Below are 23095 nucleotides of genomic sequence, written 5' to 3' on the forward strand. Positions count from 1 at the left end.
GGCCATGCCGCGCGCACTGACGTCACGTCGCCCGCCGCTGGTCTCTCTCTCTCGAGCGCGCGCGCGCGCGCCGCCGGCCAGGGCCGTCTTGTGAGCGGGACGGGCCCCCTTCGCCGCTTCGATCTTGGAGAAATCGATGCTACGATGGCCGGAGTATCGACACTTCTTCCGTGAAACTTTGGTTATAATTTTGTTACGAGCTCTGCAAAAGAGACAAACGGTGAAATTAAAACTTGGTTTTTTTCTTCGATACGGAAACGCACACGAAGCGTCGTAATTGAAATGCGTCGGCGAAAGATTCGTCGCGAATTGAATACTGCTGGTTACGCAATATGTAATTACGGTACGTCTCTTGTGACAGATACGATTGTTAATTCACGGCGAACGAACGGTGAACCGATAACTCCAAGGAGGAGCGCAGGAGAGGAGGGGAATGATTTGACAGGCGATAACGGAATAACAAAGACGTTCCTGGTGCGTGTAGGTATGGCCTTTTACTTCACACACAATCGAGTTCTCATTTGACACACATTACCTCGAACAGAAAACCGAAAGAAGTATATCGAAGGCAGCCAATGCAAGACGCGATTAGTAATATCGCGACACAATAATCCTCTCCCTCCGCTCGCATATATATTTATATATATATTTCGTTTAATTAAACTCTCTTTTCCGCGCATTCACCATGAGAGACGATACCGAAGCCTGCGAGGACACATCCGCTATACCAGGTGGACCGAAAGTCACGTAATTACGGTAATTTCAGGCTTTTAATGTATGATGATTTTTATGTCCCGAGGAGAAACGTTATTATGGCGTAATTACGTCTACTCTGATATGAGTCACATATAATATATTATCATATATGATAATATATCATTATATACATAATATAATTTATATCTAACAATTTATATGTTAAGAAAATAATCTAAAAGTAACAGCAAGTTATATGTTCAAAACATAATATCTAGGTCTGTAATAAAATAGATAATTATTATGAATAAAGCAACTGCGATTCTCGAAAAATTTCTTTCTCTTTTAAATTTGTTAACTCTTTATTTATTAATTTTTTTTTTGAGTCCCTTTTGAACTCACGGCATGAAACTTCTCTGAATTATGTTCATTTTTAAAAGAATAACGACTTTCGGTCCATCATATATAACATTATATGCGTCATCGCACAGAAATCTATACACACTTATACAGAGTGGCCCGAAGAAAGAATACGAGGTTCCGCTTGTAACGCGACATTGTGGCTCAATCGGGAGTAAATATTTAGTACTCCTGCGTGCTTTCTGCAGGTCACCCGGTATATATCGCAACGCAAGTCGAGGACAGTGGCGTACATACGTCGCGGAGCGCCTACAATCATTACATACGATGATACAATTTCCAAAGGATCACAACAATGATGCAAAAATAGACGTTACCCACCACTCGTCGCGACACGGCAAGACAAATTTTTCTTCGAGATTCACCTGAAAATCCTCCGGAAATTTCTCGTCGCCCATTCTTTATTCCATCTTCCCCGCCCTCACGCTCATCAGCTTCCACGCTTAATTAGTATTCGGTGCAATTAGGCGTTTTGTGAGAATTCCTTACATAATGTCGGTAACGCACATTTAGCCCTCTTATATATAAATCATATATAAATTCATCAATCAAAGTCATCGTGATAAGTAAGTTTTGCAAAGGACGAATGTTGATCAATATAACTTGCTGAAAAAATCTATGCAATTGCGAAAGTTCTTTCTTGTCTTTAGACGCAGATAAAATGCAATAGGGTGTGTGATTCGGAATATAAGCAAATCAAGCATTTCGCTGGCACACTCCAAATTTGTTTACTTTGAATTCTTACCAAAAAAAAATATTTTCTAATTACATTAGAAAATTAAGGATTTATTAAATTAAATCTCATAATCCAAGTAGTAATTAAGACTAAATGCACGCTGTTAATGATGAACGATCAGATTCCCAAGAAACAAAATATAAAATAACCGAAATCAGCAGTTTGTTCTCGCGAAAAAGTGCAACAAAATGAATTGCAACTGGTACACGAGGTATTATAAGGGTTAATAAAAGTGACATATGAAAACTGTAACATGATGAATATAATACACGGAAACGACCGAGTAAATTGTCACGAATTCTACAAACAATAAAAGCTCACTCAGAATCTTGGGCTAAAAATCCTCGAGTCCTAGATTTTGAAAATCATGAAATCTACGAAAACTTAGAAAATAATTTCAGAAAAGAATCAAAAGATAATTCTCTCTCTATATCCGAACAGCTATGATCGATATTGAGCAAATCAAATAAATCGTATGAAGGAAACGCTCAAACTTGGGAATTACTAATCTGAATTATGAGACGCAAGCTGATGAATATTATGATTACGGTTACAATCTGTCGTGTTTCTAGCTCCTTGGGTTGCAGCGGTACTGTGACCAAGGCTTAAGTTCTTACTAAGCTTTATTCTCCGTTTTTTTTTCTTCTAAATCCGCTTAAGATTAGACTCGGGAAAAATGTTGGATTCGTATTCTCATGCCATGCGTTCTCCCTAATCTTTGCAATCCAAACGTTTCCTCGCGTGCTCCACAAGACTTCTAAATCATTGGCTCCTCTTTATCTTTAGCTTCTTGCACGTACAAGTAGAGAAAGCGGTAGTCTGCAGGACAAACTAATTTGTATTATTATCGATATCAAAATACGCTCAAAGATTTATCTATAGGTCACTTAAGCCAGATTGCTTTTAAAGCTCGCCTATAAACGTCAAAAAATATCGTAACGTTCATTCTCATTTGTGTTTTTCAGCTTGATCTTTTTTGTTTTTCTTTTATATATAAACTGGCGATTGAAGTCGGCGCAATTTCGATAGGTTTCTAAAATTTCAATTTTCTGACTACGATGCGAACGCGCGAGAATAACGGCCGCGCGTTTTCGCGGACTGACGTAACGCGGCACTCGGCGTAAAGTTCATTTCCGCGCATCGGAAATTGATCCCAACGAAATTATACCGCCGTCTACATATTTGTTTTTTTATACGTATATATATGTATATATATATATACTCTCCAAATTTTCGGGGTGAAGTCCACTTCAAATTCAGATAGTATACAACATATACACATTTCTCGACGTGTAGCGAACTTTTTGCCTGGTCACGACAACCGTGCTAACTTGAAGAAACAAAAGTGTCTTTTTCTTTCTCTCTTTCTTTCCTGTATTTTTCACACATGCACATGCACTCGGTTCCATTCGCTCTGTCGCTCTCTCACGCCCGCACTTAAACGCTACACATTTTGACAAATAATTAAAGTCATCACAGAAGCGTCACATTATCATATTCCGTTAGACTATATGTCTCGTGTGAGTGTTTCTCATTTCGGTTAGCGCAGTAATATTACAATGAGTACAAAATGGTTTCTCAAGTTTTCAAGCCTAGTATAAAGCACTATTTATTATTATTATTTAATATTATTATTAATATATCATTATAATTATATGTATATTATATTTATATGTATAATCATATGAATGTGCTTAACACGACGGCACACATCGCGCGCGCGCACACACATACACACGCACACACCCTCTTCCTGTGTGTGCGCGCGCGCACACAGAGCCGCAGTCGCACCACTTAGGATCTAGTTGTAGCGATAGTGATTTATTAATAATCCGTTAATCTCTATCTTTCCAATTCCCCACCTCCTCCCCCAATCTCTTCATCTCTCTCGCTCTCTTTCTATCTTTATCATCCTCGGGAAACGATGCGCTGTGTGTTGCGATTCAAAATGACTATTCGGTAATCACGGTTAATCGATCGTAGCTGTCATCGAAATTTCTCTTCGTCTTGATTCGACGACAAGATTAAAATAGCGCGATAACACGAATAGAACCAAAAAAAAAAAAAAAAAGTTATTTCTTAATAAATAAAAAAGATTACGTTTAACACAAACGAGAGAGAGTATTTTTGTATTTCTAATATATTAAAGTATTTTTCATAGATCTTGTCTTGATTCTTTCCTTCTCTCGTACTAAATATTAGAAAATTCAAGGGAAAAACACAATTTTAGAAAATCGCGTCTTGGAAACAAAAGAAATGCTTTCGAGTAAATCTTTTTTTGGAAATGGAAAACGGAAAATAGAAATTTAATATATCTCTCAATACCAACAGATGCGACTTGCCAGATATTTCGGATAAACGTATTTGATTCATCGTCGCTTTGAACCTTTCAAGGGTGCTTTAAATTTCATTTCAGCTTCTTCGAACTTATTCTTTGTGTGATAAAATGGCTGTTACTTTTTTTTTTCTAGAAAAATTCTTCAGGTTGCTGTGAAAGTTCTTCTGATTTTGTACAACTTGCAACGTTATATTGTACTAGAAAAAATAAAAAAATTTCCGTCACTTCAAGAATTTTTAATTTCCACATCGGCTTTTAGGCATTTTGATTTCGAGGTACATAGATCTTTCTCAATCTTAGATCCTTGAATAATAATAAAAAAAATCAAGTTTCTCTCTCGGCTTCCCTAAAAAATCCTGAATCTGTTAATCCTCAAGTATCAATCTTGAAGATGCCACTCGAAGTTTCCGAATTGGGATCGTTGCATCCTCGGATTCCCCGAGGCCTGTGGGCCGACAGGAATATCCAAGATCGCCGTATCCAACATCCAAACTTTCGCAACAATCTGTCGGAATCACCTCGCTCGCTCTCTCCCGCTAAAATTCAAAGAACCGTGCGGACTATGCGTAACGTTGCCGAAGTGGGAATATCGTGACGAAAGGCAGTATCGTCCGCGCGATCTCTCGAGAAATCGGAAGGGAGACACGTGACACGGGTCACACTCTTCTCTCTTCCTGCTCGAAATGCGGACAGGATGCAGTGCGCGATCGACCTCCCGTTTTACTTCGAGTCAGAAAATAATGGCACAAAGCGAAACGGAGCCTTGCTGGGCGCGCCTGGAGGGGCGCGGCCTTGACGTGGGCGCGATACTTAGCCGGAGCTGGCAGTCTCGTTCTCCACTGGCAGAACGACCGGCTGCGGCGCGTCCGCGTGATTGCCGTCCTGGCGATCCAGGGCGGCCTTGTTCTGTCTCACGATCTCGGCGCGCCTCTCCTGTCGGGAACAGAGAAAGAGAAAAATCCGGCATTAGAGCGGTGTCACTCGGTGCGTGTCGATGGTACGCCATGCTCTCTAACTGCAAGCTGATGTAACGTGTTGCCCGGCTGGACGTAACGGGTGGCCAGACCTTACAGAGTGCGTCGTAGAAGTTCCTGGCGGCGTGCGATTACACTGGAGAGAAAAGGTCTCGTGAGAAGAGAAGCGATTGTTCCGCAGAAAACGCACGTGTATGCGAAGTAGAATGATGAAATGTTAAAAAAAAAAAAAAAAAAAAAAAAAAANGATACCATTGATCCTCGTATCCTCGAATTTCTAGATCCGCAAAAGTCTACTCAAAAGAATTTCTTTGTCACGGATCGAGTGTCGATCTCGTCGATCTTATAGCGAGCCACGAAGCTTAAGTTTTGCGCACATCCACGCGATTAACAAAACTTCGCCGTCAGTGTACTGCTTCTGCGACACACCCTGTATAAACGATCACATATGAGCCATAAGTGAGCACGGCCATGCTGGAAGATAAACTATAAACCGAAGGCTGCAACATAATCTGGCAAAAGCACGGCATTCTTATTACAAACGTAACCATCTCCGTCTGCGTGGTCCTACAAAAGAACAGTGGAAGGGGGGCAGGGGACGAGACAGAGGAAATAATTAATACATAATTGATACGATCGCCCACGGACGTTACCATTTGTCGGAACAAATGTTAAAACATTACGAATAATTATATGTGAAAAATTTAATTCGTCAAATCGAATCTTTCCTTTTATATTGTCATCTCACTCCAACACATCCAATTGCACTGGTCGATGCATACATAAGATTGGATCGACAACAGGTGTGTAAGTCTTTAGTCTCTTGCTGTGAACATTAAATTGTAACGCAATTTCTAGCAAAAAGCCTTTCCAGCGCTATCAAGCGTCGCTAATTTCCAAGATTTAGGGCTCAATGAAAGGAATAAGGAACGAGGAATTAAATCTAAGAAATTAGGAATGAGCGATAGTTTAAAGTATAATAAGAGGAATAGAGAATAAGATGTAAGAGCGAGATATTAAAACGATTTTAGAATGGTTTCAAGACGAAATCGCCACTTTTGTTATATTTTCTAACGAACCTCTACTGTCATCATAAACGCTTCCATTTTCTTGATAATTATCGATTCAATTTTCACTAATTTTCACTTGTATATTGATGATCATTATATATTTTAAAGGTTAACTTTCAGTCAACTATTAAGCCTTGTAAATAAAGCACAAGTTATAAAAAATAGAATTTCGACAGTGTTCCCAATCCCAGTCCCCTATTCCTTTATTGTGATATTAAATGATTATTCATATGTCGATATTTAATTCCTTGTTCCTGATTCCCTATATTGAATTCCTTGTTCCTTATTTCTTTCATTGTGTCGGAACCCTGAAATATTACTAGGACTTTTAGCAGCGCGGAGGAGAGCTTTTTGTCCGAAATGGTTGTTACATTTTATCGCTTACTGAGCAAAAAGCTAATGGCTAACTAGATCTATTGTAGATCGGGATTAAACGAGACGAAAGTTCCAAAATTATTCGCGGATGAACGCCTTCGCGTTTTTCTTTGATTTTTCTTTCTCCGTCACGAGACGTTGACTCGTGTGGAAATCAATTCGACCGGCGTCAAATCGCCACGTTCGCGGGCGCCGCTTAAGAGTCTGTGCGGGGAAGGAATTACATGGTGGCGGCGAATTGCCTGCACGCGGCGTTGGATCTCTCGCTGCCGATTCAGCTCCGCGGTCGACACCCTCTTGTCGAACTCGAACTTTTTCACCAGGATCTCTCTCGCCGCCGTCTGACGCACTTTCTCTATCTTCACCGTGTTCTAAACCACCATCGCGCAAAATGCGCGCATTCAATCAGTGCTTGTTCCTTCGTAGGAAAGCTCGGGGCAACCGAGGTCGCCCGGTTTGTCTTCGTTCTCTTTTCAAGTACTCGCGGATTTACTTTTTAGCAAAATTTCAGCAAGATACAAACTCGAAGCTTTAACACTCTGAATCTTCCAACTAGCTCAGAAAAAAGAGAGAGAGAAAAGAAAGGAGGAAGCCACACGTTTACGACGAAAAACTTACATGATTGCGCAGCTTCTCCTTCTGCTCGCGCTCGATGGTTTCGCGACGTTCACGTGCCTGCTCCAGCTTGCCCTGAATTTGGGACTCCAACTGCTGCACGCGTTCCGACATTCCCTGGCGTACGCGAGCCACTTGCTCCTCCTGAAAACAGCCCGTGAATCGATAAGTTATGTCTATTCTTACCGAGCCTATTATTCGTCTATACAGTTTGCCTGCTAAAATATGCAAACCAAGGCAGCAGTTTGCCAGGGAGAAAAAGAAAACAAAGAGAGATGGGACTATAAGTACTTCGATACAGATTAAGCACTTAAGAGATAGAAAACTTGAAACTAGGAGAGTTTCACAATATTTTCATGTTCTTGCAGGAACAATGAATCCTCTTAAACGTAAATACGCAGAAACGTATCTGCATTGTAGGAGAAAGGTACATTTCCTTAGTTTTCAGCAAAGAAATCTTAGAATTTATATAATTGATTTATATAATTGAAAAATAAAGAAACACACATCGGTATATTTTCTATAACCGACATAAAGAGACACTAACATGCTCCTTGAGACGATCCAGCATCCTCTTGATGTTCTCGTCACGTTGGGCCGCGGCGGTTTTCAGCTTCTCCTCGACGGCGCATCGAACTTCCTCGGTTTGCTGCTCGAGACTCAGGCGAGTCTTTTCGACGCTCTCCAACTGCAAAACAAATCAAACGTCATTAGTACCACAGGCTGTTACAAAACTTGAGTTGCTTTAATACAAATTAAAGTTGAGAGGTAAAATTCCCTACTTCCTGTAAAAAAAATATTATTAACCCTGTAAATGGCAAAGTGAAGTCACAGATTGACTCCACAGCTTCGTTTATTTTACAGCGTGCACGGACCGTTTTCTTCTTAATGAATATTTCATGTTATTATTGATTACTTTTACCCATCCGGTACATGGATTAAATGAAAAATTAATAAAACAGAGCATGGAGTCGGATCTGACCCCACCTTCTCGGATATGTTGAAAATCCACCTTGCCACTCGAAAGTTAATTATAAAACAGCGTGAAGATGCAGCGTGGCTTTTAATTAACGAACTGCCAGCGACCGATCTTCAAGCTACCGGACCGCTTCTCGCTAATTATCTTCCCTACTCACATGCTCCTTCAGCTTGCTCTTCAGCTCGGCGATGTGAGCCTCTCGCTTCTCCTCCGTGTTATTCATCTTCGCGTCCAAGGACTCGCGGGTGGCGGCGATGAAGGCCGCGCTAAGTTCATCCTTCTTGCGAGACGCCTCCTCGATCTTGCTGAGCTTGGTAGCGAGGGCGGCGAGCTTGTGCGCCTCCAGCGACAGTCTCCGCTCCTCGGCGGCCCTCAGCTTGTCCTCGATCGCGGTCTGCTGGGTCGGGGTCGTCTGCGGCGGCGACGGCGCCCTCTTAGGCACCGTCGGCTCCGCCAAGATCACCTCGTAGCACAGCCCACCCTTGGACTTCTCCTGGCATCTAATCTCGGTTGCTGCAATTTTTATCAGTGTCATGTATCCACCGCTGGGCGTGATATGTCATATGATAGTATCATATCAAGTTTTAATATCACATACTATATTGAGTGTCGCAGATCAACATGGACAAATTTCGCGAGAGAGTAGAACAGATTGAAGTGAAGAAAATTATATGTAATGTAACGTTCATGTGATGCGCAAGAACAGTGCATCATGGTTTTTATATCATTATATGTAATATGTGATGTTATATGATACACAAAGACAAAGCAATAACCACCACTATTTGAATATCTTCGAAATGTAAGAGTGGTAGAAAAATTAATCTAACAGAATTTGTATTGATATCACACAATGATCACAGGTGGTCACATTTTGAACATTCTCTGTAAACTTTTTCGCGCAATAACGGGACGTGACCGGAAAAATGAGGCCATGAATGACCCAAATGTATAAATATGCATTCTGTTTGATTAAAACAAGGGAAAAATAAAAGTCATATGGAACACAATAATAAGCAAAATATTTGTGAAAAATATTATAATATATAAACGTCTTATAGAGATTATGAATTTTAATATCACATATAATTACATTACATATCATTTTGTGATATATAACGTTTATGCGATATATAATAACAATGTATCATAATGCATTATGATATAATTATGATATGATGTGATATATTATTATACGATACATATATAGACGAAGCGATAATTATTATCACCTTGAATATCTTCAAAATATAAGAGTAAAAGAAAAATTAACAGAAGTTGCATTGATATCACAAATGGTCATCATTTCGAACACCTGTGAACTTTTTTCATCTTCATCTCGTTGTTTATCTTTACAAAATGGACCAGCAGAACGTGAATAAAAAGGTGAGGTCAGGAATAACCAGATATATGGATTTTGTTCGATTAAAAGATGAGCACAAAAATCATATAGAATGATAATTAAGAACATATTTTTCCAAGTATCATAATAATATAACAAATAAACGTCCTTGTGCTGGGGACACGAATGACTCCTTTCCTTGCAAGGATTGACAAAACATTTTTATTTTTCTAAGATATCCAAGATGGTAAGTTATTACCTCACTTTACATCTTATGTTACACGACAATATTTTCAAGAGATATTATCGACACCTAAAATATCCAATAATCTCGGTAAAATAAAATCGTCTCAATGCATTGTTTCAATATAAACAACTCGCATAAGTTGATTCAATAGTCAATTATTGCAACTGTTGATTCCACGTCGCAAATGTAGGACTCAATTTCTCAGGAGCATTAATATTAATGCTCGAACGTTGGAACGCTCTTCGTGGTACACGGTATCACAATGCGGCGTCATGACGTTGGCGACCGGGGCTCATTTTGATCTATTTTGATAGCGAGTATCGACGTCCCGTCTTCGACACAAGCGGTCCCAGGTACAATTCGCACTCCCAAGACTTCCGGCGCCGGCAAGTTACGGAAGTATGACTCAGAGCGGAGCGGCGCGGGCAGGAGGGATCGATCGGAGAACGATCGGCCGTAGGCGCCGCGACGTCTAGCGTCGCCGCACGCACCTCTTCTTCTCCTCCTCCTTCTCCTGCCGGCCGTTGCCAACCGCGTAATTACCGTACACCATACCGTATCATTCTGCAACTTCGTGGCGATTCTTCTCGAGACTCCGCTAATTGTTTAATTTCGAGGCGCAATAATTTTTCGCGAATTTCTCTCCTCTCACTCTTCTTTTTTTCTGCTCGCACGTCGACGAGATCGACCGATTAGCGGACTTGTTGAGCGCCTAATCGAGTTATCGCTGATTGACGATTACCGAGAGTAAAGCAACGAGAGCGCGAATTCTTTTCAGTCACGCATTAGACTCCTTCGCGATCGATTAATATTTCCTTTCTCTCCGCTCGGCGGAACAAGACATTGTGTTCCCGAGTACTGCGCGCCATGAAAAGTTGTCGATAGTGCCGTACGTACGTATATATGGTATGTGTGTATGCGCGCGTACATCTCCACGCAATACAGTGGAGCGCGAGTTTCCAATGTTCCCCCGCTTTCGATGTATAATTCAACGGCGACACATTGGCGCGACCGTTCTCGCCCGAGGGCATTGCACCGACCTTTGGCAGGAGCGAGGCTGCTCCCTTAACCCTTAGACCCGGCGATTCGGGCGTTGTGCAAATAATTACTCGCGCACACGGCGAGATAATCGCGCGCGAAGATCACGTGTCCGCCATCGATTTTTCCCGGCGAGGAATCGTGGCCCCGAAATCCCGTTAACCTTGAAGTAACAAGATTCATGCAGTTATATATATATATATATAACAAGGTGGGTTGAATCTGACCGGTAAAAGCATTCTGTACCTTCATCGAGCAGACTTTTTTTATTTACACAATAAGTTAAAAAATATTTAAAACTGAACAAAATGTATCGCAAATATGTAAAATATCTGAAATAGCAACGAAAGCACAAGACGCTACGCTTCACCAGCATCAGAATACAGCTCTGGTCGGATCCGGCCCAACCTTGTTATCCGAGGATTAAATTTCGAGTTTTTCCCAGCGAAAATTGAAGTTCCTCGAAGACCGGCCGTTGAAACGGCAGTTTCGGATTCCTCGGGGGACCCTGCGAGCCCTGACCGAACGGACTCTACCATCGCCGGAGGGATTCCAAGGTGGTCATCGGATTCGATCGAACGAGTGCGTCGTCGTCCCTTTTGACGTCATTCGACGCTGACCGAAGGTATACGTCTACTTATTCGAGTACTCACTGATGAACTTCACCTTCTTCGGCTGCTTGGTCCGCGGCTTGCCCTTGCCGTTGGGCTTCTTGAAGGGCGCGTTATTCCTTCTCGATCCGGCTTCGGAAATTCAGACTCGGTCAAAGCACTCGTATTTGCCAAGGGGGGTTTCGTTCAGGAGGGGAAGCGGGAGGAGAAGCTAAGCTTGCATTTTTAACCCATCGAGTCGCCTTTCGTTCACCGTCGTGCGCCAATTATCGTGATTGATAGCGACAGTCGCGAGGATGAAATTATTACTCTTTTACAATCCCATAAATTTAATTATAAAGGAAAGTAATTTTTAGTTGAGATAAAATGACGGCAAGTCTCGAGAATAAGTGAGGATCGCTCTTATCCTCTAATTTTACTTTCTTAATTTTTACCGAGAATCGAACGTGCTATCGTTTGCCTAAGATAGACAGAGAGAAAGAGAAAGAGAGAGAGATCGATTGGCGTCCCAATGGGTTAATTATCGGGAAATCGATGCGACCGTTTCGCGTAGCCATGTTGGACCGCACCCTGATCGTTTCGGCAGGCTGAACACGTGCACATCGGCGAAGTCCCTGATATTAGAGTTTGTCGGAGAATGAATGACGAGCAGTCGTCGTTTCAGCGAATTCACGTCCCGTCGTTTCGGGGAAAAATTATTTTTTTCTTCAAGGATAATTTAATTTATTTTCATCCTCTGAGAAAATAAATCGCACTGAAACGATGAGGTGAAATATTTATCGTCGTTTCAGTGATTAATATATATCAACGTTTTATCTGTTCAAGATAAAACAAGCAGTCTGGACGGTAGTCCATTTAATACGATAAATAATTTGAACTTGATAATCGCCAAGAGCAGCGTCATAGAAACAAAATATAATATTAACTTCAATATGAAATAAATATGAAATAAATATGAAATAAATATGAACGCTTTTAGCCACTGCATGCCATATTGATTTTTATGTTGGAAAGTCGTAAAAGTGCGACCGATTTTCCACCATTACTTTTAAATCGACTACGTATTCGTTAAAAAATTCACACGAAAATACGTTGTTTTCTCGTCTCTCTCTCTCGACGAATTATTCAATCGAATGTTGAAATTCAGACATACACCGATAAAAGAATAATTTTCGCGAGTTCGGCGGCGGAATTTCGCGACACCCCGTAGAAAAATGGTGGACCGTGAGTATCGATTCGCGGAGGGTCTCAGAAATTGATCGAACTGCAGGTGCCCCAGGATAATGTCGTGATACCACGGTGGTATCGACCATCGTGCACTGCGGTAAGGACAGTGCTCCATGCGTTTCAAGAAAAATGCAGTCGTCTTTTCGGTGGGAAAATGTGATGAAAATTTTTTTTAATTCTCAAATTTCCAAATAAATTATATATCACTCTAGAGAACAATTGTATCGTTAGCATGAAAGCAATGAAATAAAACGCTTAATGTAGATAAGAAGATAAGATATAAATGATAAGGAGAGTGAAATAATCGAGTAAGTAGGAAGATTAACAATATACGCTGAACAAAAGACAACAGAATTAATGATACAAAGATGAATAAATAAAGGCGATATGTAACCAAGTAATGTAATACACGGAAAACAAAGATAATATTTAACTAAAATAAGGGCTTATAAGTAAAATATAACCAAACCGTGATATTGAGTCTGCACGTACTGGCAATTTGAGAAATCTGAAATCGAGACGGCTCGTTTTCTGCTCGGTAGAAGAGATGATCGCACCTGTTTCCCGCGTCTGACACTCCCATTTGCGAGCTTCTTTTTCTAAGGATAAAGCAGGATAAAAAGGCAGGACAGTAAGCATGTCGGGAGATTTTCCAGACGGCGCTTTCGGTATATATAATTGGCGTTCTTAATTATTTCCTTCCGGTTCTCCATCTTTTTTTAGATCGTTTAAGAGACAAGTTTAAGAGATAAACGACAGAACTTAAATGAAATAAGACGTAAAATATCTAAAGAATTTTTAAATTTTTCGAAAATATGAGTTTGAAAGGGACTCGCTACGAAATAGAATTGAAATTTGAAATATATCGCCGAGGATTTGCTCGCAAAATAAAACATGATGCTAAAGTTTAATTTGGAGAAAGTTAAAAAAAAATTGTCGTGAAAATTCTCCGAAGACGCTACGCTTGAGGTCGAATTTCTTTCAAACATTCGTCTTATTAAAATCTCACAAACGCTCAATACAGACCGCTACATACTTGTGCACGAATGCTACTACGAAGGGCTCTAAAAAAGGCAACGCCCGCATGAAGACAGCTTGCACCTATGAAGCTCCACCCTGCTAATCCACCGTCACAAGTCAGCACCATGAGTGCCAAAAATCTCTGAATCACGAATTTCTAACATTTCTTGCAACTTCCCGCGACATGAAATTTTGAAAAGTGCCAAGATAAACTATTTCACATCTCTCGCGTTCCCCAGGGGAATAAAGAAGCCGTACGTCTTTCGAGTAAAATTTCGGCGTAAAAACGGTCCACACATGCATAAATGAAAACGACCCTTATAAGTAGCCAACGGCTGATCCACGGAGAACCGGAGGAAGGATCTTCCGAAGGATTTCTCGAAGGGAGGACAGGAAGAGAACGCAAGGACGAAGGTAGGCGGGGAGACTCACCTACGACGCCCAGCGGGGCCTTGCAGCTGTGACAGAAGCACTGGAGCACCGAGTCGCGCACGAGACCGATCAGCATATTGTCGCTTTCGTTCGCGGGCTTGTTGTTTCGGGATTGTCTCGCGGGCGGGAATCAACGGCGACGACGAGCCGGACGCGCACGGCTGAGGGAGGCGCGAAGAAGAGAGGACGAAGAGGCTGGAAGGACGAGAAGAGGACCGGGAGAAGAGTGAGGCACGCCGGAAGTGTCGCTCGGGTCGTATCTGGGGCGGTGGCTGGTGGGCAACTGGCCTGCACGCTGCGCCGCGACGCCCGGCGTCGCTCAATATCCGACCACCCTCTGCTGCTCCCAACCCTCCTCCCCGACAGCCATTCGACACCCCCGCGAGCCCTGCGTCCCGCCAAGCAACAGCCCACCTACCCGACGACAAGCCACCCTTCCAGCCAGCGACTCCAACCTGCGATCGCCACCGCCAGTCCTCGCGGAGGGGTGTTATGGCCTATACGGGGTGTCCTGAGAGAAGGGTGGTGGTGGTGGAAGACGTGGAAGCGCCGACTTGGCGAGTGGCGCATGAGGGAGGAGGGACGGCGCTCGGGGAGAGAAGGTGAGACGACGGAGGCGCGATCAAAGTCGGAAATTAGGCGGAACTTCGGACCGCTTGGATCGCGAGGCCTTGCACGTCCAGGCCCGTCGATTCTGAGATTGCCACATCGCTTTGAGACTGTTTCACGTGCCAAAGAGGCGCATCCTTTGAGAGTCCTGTGGTCTTCCCCGCGAAGGAGACCTGCTTGAGGTCCCGATACGACCGACCAAACGGGGAAAGTCCACCTGGCGGAAATTTCACTTCGTGGAACTTCGCGGATCGCTGCGGCGGATCCGAATTGATTCCTCGCGCCTGGCTATTCGGGACTTCGGCACGTCCTTCTCTTCGATGATCCTTCAATCCTTCATGCTTCTTGGAATCTTTAGATTCGCTGATGTGTTCACTTCGGGATACTCGAAACTCGAGTCTTTATATTTCTTTAAATTTTGGGATTTTCACGTGTCCTCGCTATGGCTGTCCTTCCTTGTTTGATGACGTCAGAAGTGAGAAGTTATATTCCGAAATATATTGCATTGAGATAAAAGAATATACGAAAAGAATACAAGAAAATTAGTGTAATTTGTGTTTCTAACTCATCTTTCTTCATGATTTCTGTTACGTTCATTTTGCGGCTATTTATTAATTGTCCGAGTTAAAGGAAAGCGTCCGGACATTTATACAAGTTGAATCGATTTTACACGATGTTATATTATACATACATATTATACATGCGCGAGTGTATTAATACCTTTTTTTTCAAATTGGTTTGTCCCTTGTCCTTCATCTCTTTACAGATACAATTGTGAATTCAGGAAGTTTGATTCCGTGTGGTTCTCACGGAAAAATGATATTTTAACAATTATTATAATTAATTAATCTCAAATATTATGAAAATATTTAAGATTTAGAATCAGAAGTTTTGAACTCGAAATGTTCGCAGGAAATACGGAAAAATATTCAGAAATACTCAGAAATACCTCAGAATCTTTCAATTTTTTGCTTAAATTTTTCTGGAAAACGTTCCAATTCATATAAAAAACTGGAAACATTTTGAGAGTCTTAAAATTTTTATAAAAATTCAGAGAAATTCTTTTATATAAAAAATGAGACATTCTTTCACCAGGTTTCCGTGTCTTACCGCAGTCTAGCAGATCATCAATAATGTGTGTTGTTTCATACTGTTCTATCCAGTTGTTCACAAACGCATTTGACTTTTTTATAGCCGCTTCCCGCGACATTTTCGGTTCTTTACCCGGATGTGTACAAAGGAAAACAGCTTCGAATCTTTTGGCATATGCGGCACTCATCGTTAAACACGTCGTTCTCTAGTGAAAGTCGGACAATGACTGGGACCCTCTGTATAATGCGTCGTAGGGGAAGAGCCCTTCTACCTGCTCGTTCAAAAGTTTTCGATGTAACGGTTTTCAAATAGAAGTTTGTCCGGTCACGCTCCTATTAGACAGACTATAGCGAAATTATACTTAAGTTCTTTATTCTTAGGATATTATTTGATTCCCATCTCGTGTTTCAAAAACCGCAAATGTTCACACACATAATTACCTTCTCTCTAAATTCTTTGGAGTGGATCTCATCATTTGTTTGCTCCATCTCAAAAGACGAATTTGTTTCAATTAAAAAAAACCTCATTAAACCAAAAGAAATCTTTTTCTTTGTATACGAAAGCGGAAAATCCACTCGAGTCCGAGTAACTTAGCCGTCGCTCTAGTATTTGAGTGAAATTGTACTTCGAGAAATTTCGAGTTCTTTAATTCAGACCTAGCGAGGTGCGAGAACAAAATTCGAATCGTCGCAATGTCATTCCCGAGAATGATCATAGATCTTCAAAGATCCTACATGCACCTGTAGATTCGACAAGGGTGGCGGTCGGGAAATGTGGGGCAAATAATGGTCGCACTTGGTGCCGAGTTTTCCGTTGGACGGACAATCGAAGACGTTGTTTGTCAGAACTTGCGTTGTGACGCAATGAGGAGATACCGGCGAGTCAATTCCCGGCGGTAATCAATGAGAAATGAAATTTTCATGACGCACTCGGCGACCACCCAGTCGAGGAAATGGACGGATTCATTTGGGAAAAGAATGAAAAGCATTTTCTCCACGCTCGGGGTCCCTGTGCGTTCATTATCTCGCGTTGAATTTGTGACGAAACTGTCCGTCGTCGCGAGTAATTCGGGCAGCGGATTTAACAACGACGATTTAACAACCGATAAATTCTTAACGCGCACCTTAAATATACGGCGGAAAGCTTATCGATCCAAGTGACAAGTCGTAAAAAGCGAACCGCTTTTAAACAGTTGCTAGGTTCGTTAAAGTTCGATAACCTCGGTTCAGTAACCGCAAAATTGGTTATTCGCGAAATTCGGCTTATATATTTTTAGGAAGCCCGATAAGAGAAAGAGGAATAATACGCTTGTGCAAATACGTGACGTGAAACCAACAGTTACAACAGTAACGCGCAGCTTGCTTATTTGCTAAAGTGCTTCCTTACTACACTTCACGTTTTAACTAATCAGTTTTTGAACACTCCAAAATATGATAAATCAAAAGAAACATTTCCTTAAATAAAATTTTCAACTGATCAAATTTAATTGTGATTGCAGATACGCGCGAATGTCTGAACATTCCAAATGGAATATTCAAGATCCAAGATTCTAAAGATCACTTAAAGTAGCTGTAGCATAAAAATGGGAACGTAATTTTGTTCGATAAATACTAAATTTATGAATGGCTCCCTTGATGTGCCGTTGAAAATACAGCACTCTGCGACACGACTGCTTTAGATTTTGCCTCTCCTTTCTAAAATTATTTTCGCATCAGTTTTTTCTCTACTCTGATAATTTCGTGAAACGAAAGACAAAGAGAAGAAAGAGAAATGGGAGTTGTATCACTGCTAGGACAACTTTCGCTTGTTTCGTTATCCACTGGAAAAAGAACATTCGACGTTAAAGGGCTAAGCGTGATCACGAAAAAGGCAAGGCGTTCGTCGCGAGCGCACGCTGACGATCGAGAAATCTCGACCTAACGGGAACCCCGTAATGAGCTCGACTCGATCGTTACGGGTTTAATTGGACCGACGGCGATAACGAGAAAAAGCGAGCGGAGAAACCGAAGGGAAAAAAATAGGGTTTATCGTCGTGCCCTCCTGATTTCTTCCCGGTGAAAACTACTCGCCAAGGGCGAAAGTCGTGCTTCCTGAAGCGTGCGTTCCGAGACGCGCCTTGGAACATTCTTATCACGAAATTACGCCCGATAGCGCGGGGACGGCGTAATAACTACGCTGAAAGGTCCAATAACGTCACGAAAGTAATTTAATTTAATTTCCCAGACGCGTATTAATCCTCGCGTATTAATCCTACAGAGGGCGGCTCTAAAAAACGTCACCCCGACGTGGAACATTCGTCTCGCGGGCCGCTCGAGAGATTTATTTTCCTCCCCGTGTGCACATGAGCATCACTACCTATCCCCCCCCCCCCCCCCCNCCCCGCGTCCTCTTTACCTTTCCTCTTTCCATCTCTCTGATCCAATAGTCGTCGCATCAAAAAAGAAAGGAAAAACCTTCTCACGTCGGAAGCACGACGAAGGGTTCGCGTCTGAAAGCGTTAAGCTTCCGCGAAAGGTCACCCCTGCGTTATTAGATACATTATCTGAGGCTGACATCTCTGATCAGTCACCCCTCTGTCCGCTGAATGTTAATTATCGACCTAGGTCGTGAAAGGTCCTTTTTCATTTCGTTTTTCTTCCCTCCTGCCAATCCGTTTTCCTCCGAAAGGTCATCATCTGCGCAAAAGGGCTCGCGATTTCGACGACGGGAAGCGAGCCGCTTGAGAAGGTTGAGAGCCGCTGCTGCACAGGCGACGGGTCGCCGGCGTTGCATCGCGTCGCAGTCGAGCCGGCGGGTTGCTGCTGTTGCTGCTCTGCTGCAGTCGTCGTGAACCGCGGTATGGCGGCCCGCCCGGCCGATGCAGGCTGCTCGTTGCTGCTGCACTCCTCCGCAGCGAGCAAGCGAGGACACGGCGAGTCAGGGGGCTCTGACCTCTTCCCGTTCCCGTTCGCCGCCTGCCTGCCGGTTGTTCGGTCGGTCGGTCGGTCGGTCTGCGGAGTTTAGGGTGTGTTCCCAGCGCGGCGCCGCGGCCTCCTCTCTAATTGCCGCGGGTCCCTTTGTTTCCCCGCCGACCGTATCGTCGTTTTCGCGAAAGGACACGCGAAACTCGCGTGTCCCGCAACTCGAGTGCGCCGCCGGCGGACTCCTTACCTTCCTCCTCTCCCTCCTCCTCCTCATCGTCGGCCGACCCGTTGGCATGAAAATCGCAAGGCGATTAGGGAACGAAGGATATTCCGTTCTGAGTGACGGACCAATTTGCGTATTCGTTATTCGGTCGACCCGATTTGAGAGTCCGCCGCTCGCCTGGCTTCGCGTTAATTTAACCAGTTTTCCGCAAGCTCGACAATGGCGATATTGACGGGTCTTTTCTCATGAAAAGCTGCGCCTCGCATGAGAAAAACCCAACGATCTGGCATTATCTAAGTAGATCGTCGTTCTCCAGTCGAGCGATGTTACTTGAAGGATAAAAAAGCACAAGGTAAAACGCAGTAAAAAAAGAAACTGTGTTAAATTGAACACATTTCATCAATGCTCTACACAAATGTTTGCGTTAATTTGACACAAGGTGAACGCGTTGAAAAGTAACACAAATACATGTCAAAGATTAACACATTAAAATTAAGTATCATTTTAATACTTATACATGTTGAAAATATCGACTCAACACAAAATATCGAGACAACATAAACACAATACACAATACACAAGAAAAAAATTAACACACGGGTATATCGTGAATCCAACACAAAAATTTTAACATGGACCGATTTTAATACAAGTACAAAATATGTATTTTTGTTAGTGTGTAGAAAATATTCAGCGAGGAGAGACGCATTGATTCTGTTCGTGTCCAAAATGCTGTTAGACAATTATGGTTAACTAAAACTGATCTCTGTCAATGAACTGATTGCAAACAATCTTCTGCGGAAATCAGTTTCAAGAATAGATTCGACTGAGGTAGAAATAGGTTCAGGTTTTTATTTCGCTGCCGGATTGCGCGCGCGCACGCGCCTACTTATTGTTCTGAATTGTTAATTGGTACTGGTCGGATAAAGCGAGATGACGCAGGCGTATCGATCGTGTCCGATATTATCTTTCGTACATTTTAGAAAATTTTACTCACATTCCTTGTCGACGGACGACTTCACTGCGGTGGCCATAGCGATACCTCTGCAACAGAAACGTTCCACATTCGAGCAAACATGGCGAGTGCAAATTGTTCGAAGGTGAGCGCAGGAGACAAGCGTAGCTCTCACATAGGAGGTCATGAAGTCATGTAATATGAAGAACGGAAATTTACTATAACAAAGCAATGGAATGAGTCCGCTTTCTTATGCTCGGCTCAGGTGACGTTCGATCGTTAATTCTCTCTCCCTCCCTCCCTCCCTCCATCTTTCTTACGACTTCCTGTGTATTCCTCACTTTGTAACATCAAAATGTCCTCTGTAAATACACGCTATTACTAGCGACACGCTTGAAATTCTTATTATCCTTCCATTACCGCAGCCACAATGCGCCGGTGCGCGAAGGGAAATTTCATTCGCGCATATTTTACTTTATCCTGACCGAGTGTCCTCGTGTATCACCGCGCTGCAGCAACGGTTCTCAAATCGTGTGCCCCGAGTTTATCAAGAAGTGATTTTTTAAATCATACATACAGAATCAGAGGGAAGGAGACTTTCGATATTTAAACAAACTCTCATATATTGTACTTACATTAAAACAAAGTTTTGATAAAACTTGACAAGTTAACAAGAGACAACTCGACAAGAGACCTTTGCAGCTCGACGTTAGTAACTACGTCAAAGTAGCTATAAAATATTGATATATCTTTGTGTTTCACTTCTCAGGTGCAATTGACAAGGTAAATTTAAAAAATTGACCTCTTATTCGCGATTAAACATTAAATCATTAATTGTCAACTGATTATGCAGTGCAGCCAGCGTTTTCCAAAAAAACGCGAAATCTTGTTACTTTGACTCGACTGAATTTAGCTAGTATCGATAAAACATGGCCGAGCTGTGACCTCGATGTATATAGTCAAGATGAGTTATATAGCGACATCTAGTGATTCTCATTGTTTACTCTTCTTTGCTAAAAGCCCTTACATAAGCTCGACAATGCCAATATTGACAAACCTTTTCTTCTAAAAAAAAAAAAAAAACAAAGTGCATCTTGCATATAAGAAACTAACGATTTTACATCAATCATATTTTACTTAAAGTCTAAATATGAAATCTTTCGAAATTATTTCTGTAGTTAAGCTTTTACCATAATTATTGCCTCGACGCTCCGAATAAACTAATCAGCGAACGACTTCTGTAGTCAGTCTTTGTTCATTTGTCGACACAATAAATAAGCACTTGTGCTGCGTAAATCTCGAAACACACGGAAATAGGAACTTGTACTTTAACTAATTAAGAGAAACTTGATATAAATGAATAAATGACGCATCAAGTTATCACGACGTAAGCGGAATTAACAACCGAACGCGACAGACGCTCTCGGCGGCTTTATTTACAAACCATTCCGCCATGACCTCCCGTTCCGACACACCACCGCGGAGAAGCGGTTGACAAACGCAGGCCGCGTCATTAGCATAAGCCTGGTAAATGACGACGAGGACGACTATTATTCGTTATCGTACGTCGAAAAATCGAGCGACCGACGGGCAACGATCGTCCTGCCGGGGAAAGAAGCTCCCGAAGGGACGAATTGGCGCATCCCTGCGATAAATCACGGCGCGGAGAGAGCGCGCATCGGCTCTTTGTTGCGTCGAGTCCGGCGGCGGGAGGGGGCGGGGGAAAGCTTTTACCTGCTTTTCTCTCGCGACTCGGAAGACGGCACACGGCTTGCTCTCGCGACTCGTTCGCGCGAACGGACGTCGGGACGACGGCGGAGCACCTGCTGGTCGATTTCCTGGGTAGACGTACACTCGTCCGCACACACGATGCACACACGACACCGCGAGATCAAGCAAGATCCTGAACGGCCGGCCGCTTCGTTCGCTGCTTATATCGCGCCGCGTCTTTGTGCGACACTCCGGCTGACGGAGACGGTCGAACACTCGCGGAGCCGCCCGAACGCTCGTCGACGCGGCTCGCCCATTGGCGCGTCGTCGGAACAGCGTCGCGACCATTGGCCTATTTGAACAGCCGAACGTTTGCCGAACACCGGACCACCGCTCGTGAAACCGAACGCTTTCCCTCGCCGTCTCCCGCAGCATCGCGCGTAGGCGCACTTTGTGCGCCAATCTCCGATCTCTTAACACCGTTGAATGTCGCCGGAAATTTCGGATCCGTGAGCCCCCCGGCCGCCCCGCGAGATGTATTTGTGACTCACCGAATGCTCAAGACGCGGGCCATGAACTGTGAGGGTACAATGAGAGCCAATAAAAAACTTCTACGCGAACCCGAGCACCGACGGTGAACTCGTCGCGATTAGTTGATGGCAGTTGATTACTCCGGCCCCTTCCCTCGGTTTTTTCGGAATATTCCGGTGTGAAAGCATCGCAAAGTGTGTCGCAAACGAACTGCTGGATTAAATCGCAAGCGGATTCAATGTTTCCTTCGAGAAAATATTTCAGTTAGATCATTTCTAGTTATTGTCTACTTGAATTTCAAACCTTTTCATAGATTCCCGAGGTAAAAATCTCTCGTATATAATTATATATCGAATATGTATATGTATAAGAATATATAAATATATTTTAATATATACTTTTATATATAATTATATATAACTCTTGTAAGAGATTTGAAGAGGTGATTCCTCATATTAATTTACATAGAATATATGAACATATACATACACAATACATAGAATATATGAACATATATTCTATGTATAGCGTCTTATATATAATTATATCCCAGGTAGCACATTTAGTTTCATACACCTTCTTCAAACGTCTGTAATACGATTCTGAAATGTTACATGCTACTTGATTATATAATTATATTGAATTATACATGGACATTTCTTTCCCAGGCTAGCCTCGACGACGCGTACGCTGCGAGCGCTCCGTGATCTTTTTGGTTATGTTGACGAGGAGAAAAAAGAAAAGAACTTCGTCCTCCTGGCGATGAGTCTGCGTATTGTGTTCGGCGAGCTGTTCACCGAGCGTTAAACCGTTAGAACCGGCTTTAAAAAAAAGGATCCATTCCGGATGAATCATGTCACCGCATCCTCTCCAGACGAGTGTGTGGGACGTCGCGACCGTTGTGCGGCCGCGCCGTGTTCCCCGCGTAAAAATCAGTCCCAAATATGGTCGA

At 42.7% G+C, this 23095-nt stretch overlaps 1 protein-coding gene across 3 annotated transcripts; it reads right to left on the reverse strand.

Moving 5' to 3' along the window:
• Window positions 1-475: 475 nt before the first annotated feature.
• Window positions 476-21824, reverse strand: LOC106748098 (stress response protein NST1). Of its 3 annotated transcripts, none has more exons than XM_014626305.1 (7): window positions 21637-21824; window positions 19945-19991; window positions 8361-8716; window positions 7772-7912; window positions 7228-7368; window positions 6834-6980; window positions 476-5123 (listed from the first exon to the last, which is right to left on the reverse strand). In XM_014626305.1, the coding sequence occupies exons 2-7, from the start codon at window positions 19979-19981 to the stop codon at window positions 5001-5003; spliced, it is 945 nt and encodes a 314-aa protein (XP_014481791.1). In that variant the 5' UTR covers window positions 19982-19991; window positions 21637-21824; the 3' UTR covers window positions 476-5000. The 3 variants fall into 3 exon arrangements, with proteins under 3 accessions (XP_014481791.1, XP_014481790.1, XP_014481792.1); XM_014626304.1 differs by lacking the exons at window positions 19945-19991; window positions 21637-21824 and adding exons at window positions 11484-11573; window positions 14121-14465; XM_014626306.1 differs by lacking the exons at window positions 6834-6980; window positions 19945-19991; window positions 21637-21824 and adding exons at window positions 11484-11573; window positions 14121-14464.
• Window positions 21825-23095: the final 1271 nt, after the last annotated feature.

This window comes from Dinoponera quadriceps, unplaced genomic scaffold (genome assembly GCF_001313825.1).
Source record: "Dinoponera quadriceps isolate SergipeBrazil2010 unplaced genomic scaffold, ASM131382v1 scaffold2420, whole genome shotgun sequence".
NCBI lineage: Eukaryota > Metazoa > Arthropoda > Insecta > Hymenoptera > Formicidae > Dinoponera > Dinoponera quadriceps.

Coding starts and splice junctions, on each gene's coding strand:
- LOC106748098 (XM_014626304.1), bottom strand. CDS start 14,196: ATGCTGATCGGTCTCGTGCGCGACTCGGTGCTCCAGTGCTTCTGTCAC. Junction 8,717..11,483: donor GAAGAAGGTGAAGTTCATCA/GTGAGTACTCGA, acceptor TAAAAATTGCAG/CAACCGAGATTAGATGCCAG. Junction 7,913..8,360: donor AGAGCAAGCTGAAGGAGCAT/GTGAGTAGGGAA, acceptor TTTGTTTTGCAG/TTGGAGAGCGTCGAAAAGAC.